Source organism: Spea bombifrons, chromosome 1 (genome assembly GCF_027358695.1).
Source record: "Spea bombifrons isolate aSpeBom1 chromosome 1, aSpeBom1.2.pri, whole genome shotgun sequence".
In the NCBI taxonomy this organism is placed as follows: Eukaryota; Metazoa; Chordata; class Amphibia; order Anura; family Pelobatidae; genus Spea; species Spea bombifrons.
In genome coordinates, this window is record NC_071087.1 from 79,190,061 (window position 1) to 79,200,573 (window position 10,513).

The 10,513-nt window shown below is 41.5% G+C and overlaps 1 protein-coding gene across 1 annotated transcript in view; it reads left to right on the forward strand.

The window, feature by feature from the left end:
• The window catches only part of APC2 (APC regulator of WNT signaling pathway 2), a 29,549-nt gene extending 23,178 nt beyond the window's left edge, over positions 1-6,371 (forward strand). The window contains exon 16 of the mRNA XM_053464769.1: positions 602-6,371. Coding sequence (XP_053320744.1) covers positions 602-5,777 — 5,176 coding nt within the window. The 3' untranslated portion in view covers positions 5,778-6,371. The remainder of the gene's footprint in view (positions 1-601) is intronic.
• The last annotated feature ends 4,142 nt before the right edge of the window (positions 6,372-10,513 follow it).

The window sequence follows — 10,513 nt, forward strand, 5'->3', positions numbered from 1 at the left end:
ATGCCACTATGCCCTCTAATATGTCTTATACCCCCGATATGCCACTTTGCCCCCAAGATAACCTCCGCTGCTGTTGGCCGGTACTTCTGCTGGGGCTTCTATGGTGGAGCACCGGAAGGTCGTGTCGTTGGCAACTATTTTCATTATCAATTTTTATCGACTTCATAGATTAGTTGTTGCAGCCCTAGTTAAAAAGGTATAGACAATATATATAAAAATGACAAAAAATGATATATAAAAATGACATAAAAATGATATATAAAAATGACATAAAAAATTATATATAAAAATGACAACTTAAGACACGGTTAGTATTTTTCTTACCCACTGTAATGTTTACCGGAGGAGAAAAGCTCTATGCTGCTTATTCTAACTTAGATTTGTTCACCTGGGTTTTGAATTGGAGCAATAAATGTGGACATTTATTCACTAATAATGTTTTGGTAGAATCCGCTCTTCATAATTCATAGTGAAGTGAGTGAGTCCAAATATTTTACTCACCTGTGCTTTCCTGCTTTAGTGAATTAATTATGGAACAATTATCCCTAATGTGCCAATTATTGTTTCTCCTTGATAAATAGACGAATTCCTTGTTTTACAGAAAGATTCTCCGTGATCACAACTGCCTCCAGACTTTGTTGCAGCACCTTAAATCACACAGCCTGACCATCGTCAGCAACGCATGTGGGACACTGTGGAATCTTTCTGCTCGGTGTCCACAAGACCAAGAACTACTTTGGGATTTAGGAGCCGTCAGCATGCTGCGCAACCTTATTCACTCCAAGCATAAAATGATTGCAATGGGCAGTGCAGCTGCTCTAAGAAACTTGCTTGCTCACAGGCCTCTAAAATACAAGGATGCTTCTGTCATCTCACCAGGATCCTGTATGCCCTCTCTTTATATGAGAAAGCAAAAGGCACTGGAAGCTGAGCTGGATGCTAAACATCTTGCAGAAACTTTTGACTCCATGGATAAACAAGGACTTAAATCTCAGCCTATGAAGGGCCCATTAAGGCACATGGAGAGCCTGGTAAAAGATTATGCCTCTGACTCAGGGTGTTTTGATGATGATGACATCCCAAACACATCTGGCAGTGCAGAAACTGGGAACTCCTCAATTCTGTCCATGTACCTAAACTCCTCCTTTAACCAAGGGCAACCTATGCCATGTGCTGGGTCAATAAAGAGAGGGCCAGAAGCGGAAAAACCTGACAGCAATATACGTGAATTGAAGAAACCACATGGTGAGGTTTCAGTAACACCTGACAAAATGGTCAATAAGATAACTTGTACAGTGGCCAAAATAGACAGACTGGTAGAAGACATTTCCATCATGCATACATCCTCAGATGACAGCTTTAGTTTAAGCTCTGAAGACCACTGCATTGATTGGCCTTATGGCTCAGATGAGCTTCATGAGGCCAGAGCTCAGTCCTGTTCTCCTTGTAGACTTTCTGACAATAGTGGCATAATGAGGAGAGATAACCTAAGTAGAGCTCAAGCACTTCTGCGTCTAAAAACTGCCTACACCAGTCTCTCCAATGACAGTTTAAACAGTGGGAGCACAAGTGATGGATACTGCCCAAGGGAGCACATGAAACCCTGTAGCAGGCCTGCCATCATGGATTACAAAGAAGAACTACAAAGGTATCAAAAACGTCCGAGTCGTTTGGATCTAAAGAGTGTGTTGGTTAAGCCAGAGCAAAGTAATTCAGCTGAGGGTCAGCTGGAGGAGATAATTCATAAAGAAGATTCAAGAGAAACTCACAACTCACTGAAAAGAAATTTAACGTTTCTTAGCTTGAAGAACACAGATGGTGTGGTACACAACAAAGACCATACAATGGTAAATTCTAGCAGTAAAATTCCAACAGACTCATTGGTGCATACCATAAAGTTGTCTCCATCTTACAAGCACATCTCGGGCACTGAAAGCATTGCGAAAAAAAGTACAGGGTTCCCTGGAAACATTTTTCAAAATGCTTTGTCTGGTAAAAAAAATGCATGGCTGGGGTCATTACAGACAGACACCTTCATAAAAACGTCAGAAAAGACCTCTGTCTACTCTTCTTCAGCAGGGGAGCAAGAATCACTACAAAAATATGAAGTTGAGGGCACCCCAATTTGTTTTTCTCGGTGCAGTTCTCTCTCTTCACTATCTTCTGGTGACAATCTATTAGATGGGCAAAGCCGTAGTGAGAATGAGTTGGACAGTGACTCCTCTCTGGAGATTTTGGAAGTGGATGAGGGTAACCCAGACCACAATACGAGTAAACAAGGGAGAGAGGATGCATCAGACAGAAATTACCAAAAGGATGATGTTTCACCCAGTGCCAGTTTGCCTATTGCAATCCCTCTGCCAAAATCAGAGAAACTCTTCCTCCGGGATGTTTCACCTTCTAGACATGACGATATGACCCCATCCAGCTCTTCTGAAAACTATATTCAGGAAACACCTTTGGTAATGAGCCGATGCAGTTCTGTCAGCTCCCTTGGGAGTTTTGAAAGCCATTCCATTGCCAGTTCAATTCAGAGTGACCCATGTAGTGAAATGATCAGTGGAACCATAAGCCCCAGTGAGCTACCAGACAGCCCTGGACAGACCATGCCACCAAGCAGGAGCAAAACCCCAAATTGTGATCCTGGTGGCTTCTTAGAAAAGGAGACCAATCAATTCAACATTCAGTGGGAAAATAATGTAAAGAAGTTCATGGAAATAACAGATTTCAAGGAGAGGTTCCAGATTCCCAAAGACATTGACTCCATGATTTACTTTACAGTGGAGAATCCTACAGAGAATTTCTCATGTGCATCTAGTCTGAGTGCATTGCCCTTGCATGAGCATTATATTCAAAAGGATGTGGAGCTTAAACTTATTCCTCCTTTTCCTGAGAAGAACTGTTTAAATTTTGTAGCACATGAGAAAAGTGGAGAGAGTCGTGAGGAAAGACTCTTAGGGATGATGAAGAAATCTGAGCTTGAGCTTGTTTCAGATGATGACATTGATATTCTTAAAGAGTGTATTAACTCAGCCATGCCTTCCAGACTCTGTAAAGTCAGTACCCCAGTCTTTAATAGACAGGCCAAAAAGTCAATGCAGGTCCCGGTATACATGCTGGTTCCAGCACATACACAACTTCATGCATCCAAGAATTTCCATTTGAAAAGGGACTTACTTAAGGACGACTCATCTTTCACTGACTCAGCTGAAGGGACCCCTGTGAACTTCTCAAGCGCTGCTTCACTAAGTGATGAAACTTTGCAGTATTCATTGAAAGATGATCAAGAGCCAAGGGATAGGTCAAGGAGCCGAACAGAGAGTAGAGAGTATGGGACCATGCTAGGCACTCCTGAACAAGTAGAAGGACTTGGGGTATATTCAGTTGGAAATGTAGCAACCACTGAGGAGAATAAGATGAAATGTATTTATGTGAATTCAAAGATTACTAGAAAAGGTAACACTATGAACCAAGTGCTTCCTGTAAAAGCGCACCGCACAGATGATAAGATAAGAAGTCTCGATTCAAGTAAAAAAGTAACTGCAAACAGTAAACAGGGGATTTGTTCTGCTATTCACCCAACAAGGCACGATGTAAGGCAAAGTGAGTATGTTCATGGGAACTTAGCTTTCCAGTCATTCTGTCACACAACACCCACTGAGGAGGAAGTGTACTGTTTCTACGAAGACGATGCAGACACAACAAATTTAAGCAAAGACTCTCCAAAAAAGAAGGTGGAACAATCTACTTGCAAAGGTCAGTACTTTGGAACTAAAACCAGAGAGACCACTTTAATCATCAAACCTGGTCCTCCTCCAACTAGATTTCAGAATATGATAGAAGATGAGCCTATGCCCTGCTACTCACTCAGCTCATCCATGAGCTCTCTTAGTGACCTGGAACCTGTTTATACACAGGAAAAAGCAAACAATTCTAGCAGACATGCACCTAAGCCACAATGCCGAGTTGCAAGCAGTCGAATAGGAAACAGGGAAGCATCTGCTAGCCATACATCAGAAGAAGACAACTGCACAAACTCAGCAGTGGCCAGGAAGAGAAAACTTTCAGCTCGCAAGAGGAAGCACAAGCTCAGGAATGCTGATAAAGGGGAAACACAGAATAACTCAAAAGAACAAAGGGCACAAGATGTAGGGGACTTGTCTGATCTAGACAGTGTGGACTGGGAAGCTATCAGAGAAGGTGCTAACTCGATTGTCAGTTGGATACACCAAGCTTCAGCTTCTATTTCCAGAGACTCCTCAACCATCTCCAGAGGCCCATCATCTGATTCTTTGATGTCTAGTCCTTCAGTCTCCACTCGGCATCCTTTACAACCACGCAGCAGACAAACTAGGGAATTGGCTTTACGTTCAAGGTTGCAGCGCTCTAATCAAGTCCCAGTTGATAGTGGTAATGAGGTAACCAAATCTGCTAGGGGTAATACAGCAGTTACCCCAAACCACAAGCAGGGTCATATCCCTATGGTCTTTCGAGGAAGAACTGTGATCTACATGCCCACTCAGGACAAAAATCCTGCCAACAAACAACCTTCAAATCAACCTGTTCAGGATGTCATAAAGGTCCCTAACACTGTGCGCTCTCGCAGCCTTCATCGTCTAGGCAAATCTTCAGACCTTGGAACAGAGCTCACTTTACCCAAAAGAAGTGCAACCCCTCCAGCCCGTATAAGTTCTGCTCCCTCAGCTGGTTCTTCACAAAACTCAACACCATCACGCAAACCACAGGACCCAGTAAATCCACCATCACCAAAGTCAAAGGCTACAAGGAACACACAGGCGTCTCCTGGTAATAAAACTCAGAAGTCTCCTGTGCGCATACCCTACATGAAAAAGCCAAGTCCACGAGGCACACCTGCCCCTTCTCCACTTGCCATGGAATCTGTCAGCCCTCGACAGAGCCCTATCAAAAAACCTGGTCTCCATAATAGTCGATTCAACCAGGTTCGGAACAGTGAGTCTGGGAAAACCGGATTCCTCCGACAATTAACTTTCATCAAAGAAACAAAAGGAAGCATTAGAAGGCAGCACTCAGACTTGTCCCTTTCCCAGCGTCAGCACGGTGTTCCCCCTCGAAGTAGCGCAGCTCTGCCTGCAGTTTTTCTCTGTTCTTCACGTTGTGAGGAACTCAAAGTGCACAAATCTTCTAAAGCCAATGGTCCTCCATCTCCAAGTCGACCACCACGAAGGACAAGTTCTGAGAGTCCATCCCGCCTTCCTGTCCGAAATATGCCATCTGCACCAGAACCTTTCAAGAGACATTCTTCTTCTCCTCACATCAATCTTCCTGGGCCACGTGGGGAAAGCAGGACAAGTCAATGCCTTTCAAAGTGTGAAGGCACAAGAGTTACAAGACTTGATAGCTCAGGTAAAGCAACCTGGCGAAGGATTCGTGATGAAGATATTCCACATATTCTTCGAAGCACCTTGCCTGCTTGTGCTCTGCCATTAGCAGAAGAGTCCATTGAACCGCGAAGGAAAACAAGTGATGCTGTAGTTCAGACAGAAGACTTCATCATCACAAAGACGAATTCCAGCACATCACCCACGCTGGAAAACAATCCCATGGGTGTTAGAAATAGGCCAGGTGTGGCTTCAGCAGTACCAGAGCTGGGTAAAGCAGCTCTTGCTGTTGTGAATTTACCCACCAGTAGACATAGTTCTCCAAGCAAGGCTGCTCGAATCACTCCATTTAACTATGTTCCTAGTCCAATTATCACAGTCACAGAGGAAGCAGCAGGTAAGGTAACCACTGAGTGATTAATTGGATATATGGAACTTGGTTTGTGGATATACCCCAAAAGTTCTGGTTCTGATGCAAAAGTCCTATATTTCTGGATTTGATCCATCTGGACCTGACTTGGTTCTTACTCACAAATCATGTGCACCTTTGAACGAAGACTTTTCCACAGCTGATGTCACTTCCCAGAAGTGGCTGAATCATGGATTTTCCATGCAGATGATATTCGCACTTTATGGTGATGACAAGGTTGACAAAGAATCTGCAAAATGTTGAGAAAGATTGACATTACCCAGTGACATACATTTTGAAGATTGTGAGGGATATTTTTGAGGTCATTATTTAAAAAAAAAAAAGATTTATGCCCTCACATGCAAATTCGTACCGGAGCTCAGGTTGTCATACTGAACAAAATACAATATGGCACATTTTCCTCAGAGCCTATAACTGAGTTGTTGAGGATACTGCACAGACTTTAATTCCCAGTGTACAATCACAATTAACAGCTTATATTGAACTCTTAAAATGCTTTAAGCAATGCCTTAATTAGGGTATATGCTGCATGCATTCTACACATCCTGTCTGCCCTATCTTAATGTAACCACAGCACAGCATATTGTAAAAAAAAAACAAAAAAAAAAAAACAGGCAGATCTACAGGCAGTCCACAGCTGCAGTGCCATGAAAAAATGCTTCAGCAAAACTTTTTTTTTTGAATTGCCAAATAAATACTCAAGCAACTGCTTCCAGAATCTAAAAAAAATTCCAATTTTCAATACTTTTTTGTGCTACTTGAAGTCGTTATTTAACTCTATAAATGTGTCCTTTGTGCCAAGCAGCTTTAGCATTTATGTGTTCCTGAAAAAAAAATCCAATCTGGTATGCTGGGAAGACCTACCCACTGCAAAATCTTGTTATGGATTACTGAAAAGACCAAAAAGTTTGTAGAGCACCACATTCCTATGTAATACAGTGCTATTCCCCAGGCATGCTAAGACCCTAGTTATCCATAACATTTTTCTATGGCATTAGTTAAGGCTTGCTTAATATCCTGGGTTGGGGGTGGTATAAAGCTTGTTCTGTCAGTGCGTGGGGAATCCCTAGTGCCGGCACTGATTCTAACAACAGATGTGTTCATTTATTACCACTTATGTAGCCAATAATTTATAGGCTTATGCGTTACTATATACAAAATAGATGCCTTGTGTGCATTACATAACATAACTGGGTCAACTACACATGGCATTGATATGGTCCCCCAGGCAGCCATTTTACATATATTTGTGAAGGAAAGACATAGATGTGGGTTTCATGAATTGTAGGGGTTAAGCTCCTTTAACAAAATATGTATAAGGTCTTAGCACTTTGTGTTATAGTACTGAAAAGCAGGCTGAATAATGACATTTATTATGCTGGCCAAGGCTTTTGGGACATCAGGTGGTTTTGTTAGCATACAAAAGAAGATTTGCACCAATTTATTTACAATTCTGAAAATACCAGAATACCAGTCAACTGTATGTATGAAATTTAAAGAAAAAAATAAAGAAAAAAAAAACAAACAAAGAAAATAGTGAACATCCTATGTTTATTATAAAACTACATTAGGACTGCAAGCAGAGCTAGTCCTTACATGGGACCCAGGCAGCAATTTTACAGCGGCAGCAATTTGCCACCCCAAGCATGATCCAGGCCATTGTCGCCCCCTCCCAACCCAAGAAAGCCAACGGCATGCTTTACAAGTAGTGATAAAGTCCCGGACGTAACCATTTTATGACACTATCTTAATACGGAGGTAGGGCTGAGCAGAGTCACATAATCCTGTGTAATCCTGTGTGTAGCACAGCAGTGAGTTGCATGGAAAGCAAGCTGTAGACAGGGTAAGTGAGTTGCATGAGTCTGTATGGATTTAAGTATATGTATTTGTCTGCATGTGTGTGTCTGCAATCACAGCTGTCTCCATCCCCTGTGGTCTGATGATTCCTGCAACTGACTGGCTGCTTGATTTCTGTATGTGCACACTTGGGTTTGAACAGACTCACACGCAGTTACTGGACTGGCAATGACAAGGACCCCCTCACACTTTAAGGTCAGTGGCCACCTGACTACATATCTGCAGCCCTATTCTATATTTTTGTGCTCATGTAACTCTCAGCTGGGCTTGAGTGGCAGATCAAATGAATATGTGGTGCTGTCAGCCACCGACCTACACAGGCATTTGCCTGGTGTGTCAGATGGCCAGTCTGTCCTGAACAGGAGGTCTATTCAGCTGAACGTATATTCCGTAAAACAAAGATTTGGTGATAGATCGCATGCAAAACAGGGAACAGAAGCCAGACAGACAGTGGTACAGCATAACTCCTATTATTATCTACTGAGCCAGACATTGACGATGGTACAGCATAACTCTCGTGACTTAACCAGACATTGACAGTGGTACACTATAACTCCCATTACTTTATACTAAGTCAGGCACCTTAACTTCCATCACACTCGCAATCACAGACACTTTTTATCATGGTACCTGTCAGTGGGTGGGATAAATTAGGCAGCAAGTGAACATTTTGTCCTTAAAGTTGATGGGTTAGAAGCAGGACAAAAATGGGCAAGTGTAAGGATCGGAGTGACTTTGACAAGGGCCAAATTATGATGGCTAGAGGACTGGGTCAGAGCATCTCCAAAACTTGAGCTCTTGCTGGATGTTCCCGGCCTGCACTGGTTAGTACCAAAAATGGTCAAAGGAAGGAAAAGTGATGCACGTGGGGGAGCAGAGGGTGGCCCATGTGGTCAAATCCAACAGATGAGCTACTGTTGCTCAAATAGCTGAAAAAGGTAATGCTAATTCAAAAGTTGTTAGAACACACAGTGCATCGCAGTTTGTTGCATATGGGGCTGCGTAGCACACCAATCAGGGTGCCCATGTTGACCTCTGTCCACTGCCGAAAGCATCTACAATGGGCCCGTGAGTATAAGAACTGAACCACGGAGCAAAGGAAGAAGGTGGCCTGGGCTGATGAATCACATTAATGTTATGGCTGATCGGTGTATGAGTGACACTTCAGGTAACTGATTATTGATCATTATCAATGCCAGTGGCTTAAACTTGCGGTTTACAAATGATCAGGTAATCCATACTTTAAGATTGAAAACTCTAATGTGCATGTGCCAATTTTCACCCCGCAACGTCCAACAACATGTCCTGGTGCCACATGGGGTACAAGGTTAAGTGCAAGTTATCTACTGAAATCCTGCAATGTTCGGCACAGACTATGGCTAAAATGGCTAAATAAAAAGTGTTAAATGCCCCTAGTAAAATACTTTTGCTTGTAAACTTTCAAAATAATATATAAATTATAATATATATAGTATTTTCAGCACTTTGACTGGGGCATAACCGTAAGTATATCACATTTTTAAAAAATATGTAGTTTGTAAACAGGGATGAACATTATTCATATTTTAGCCTTGAAACAACCAAAATAAATAGAAATACAATACTTATGAGGTGTTTTCAAAATCAGGAGAAATACCTGAATACATAAATTTTTGCATTTGCACTGGCTATGTTGTAGCCTTTATAGGTTAAACTGTAAATACTTAGCGTTATTTCTTTTTATATAAAATAGTGGTTTACATATAAACACTCTTCAAAAGTTTGTGGTAACAAGGAAGTTCTAGGTGTGCTAAAGTAACGTTGCAAAAGGGTTTTCCAAGATGGATTAGCAGATACAACGTGCCGTTGAACACAGGAGTGATTGTTGCTGATAAAAGGGCCTCTGAAGATATCTCATTGTTAGGATCAAAGGTGAGGATACCGAGATCCAGGAAATCACCGGCAGTATGAATATGAAAACAGAGACCAAAAATACTTTCAGCAGTGATGGGGTTAAAGACCAAGTCTAAAGACCACTATTACTTGCAACTGAAATAGTCTTGATAAGGAAGGTAGGGACTTGGATCGCAGAAACATCTGACTGCAGCAATTTCAACGCAATAACTGCGCACTGAGTAAGTCTTGTTTGTCCCTTTTATACAGTGTTTGATTATTAATCCACCCCATTGTGTGATGTCATCTTCGTGAGCCTTACCATGTTTCTGCTGCAAACCCTATAAAAGGGTGCATAAGCGCATGCGGGTCCCATAGTGCTGGTCATGATCCCAATTTGTTTGTTTTCAGGCCTAATGTTAAAGGGAACCATGGAGGTGCCTGCTGCAGACTGCAAAAGTGGGTACGCGGATACCCCAGCCATTTCCAGCAATGTTTACAGTGTATTTCTCATCCATTTCATGTTATTTGAATGGACAAAATGCACTTTTCTTGATTGATAGGTAGTGTATATTACTTATGATTGAAAACCAAAAAAAAAAATTTGTCCTGGAAAAAAACAAAAAAATCATATAATTTTTGGGGGTGCAATAAATGAGTTAGCAGGAAATCAAAGTTAAATGAATACATAGTAAAAACATGAAAACTACTCTGGTAGTTTTTGGAAAATATTTTAAAATAACCATGGTTAATGTCAGCAAGTAGAAAAATGTTTCACACATAGATTAAAATCTATCAGGTAAAAAAAAATAACACTGCCTGCAGTGATCTTCATGTTTAATCAGACTTCATCTGGGGCAGATTTTGTTAGGTAATAATTTTGAAGACAAATATGTTCAGTCTATAAAACTGTAATCAACAGGAGGATCATATTTTCAGAAAAGTAATTCCTGGTCAGGCATTTACCTGCAAAAATTAATCATTGACTTATCAT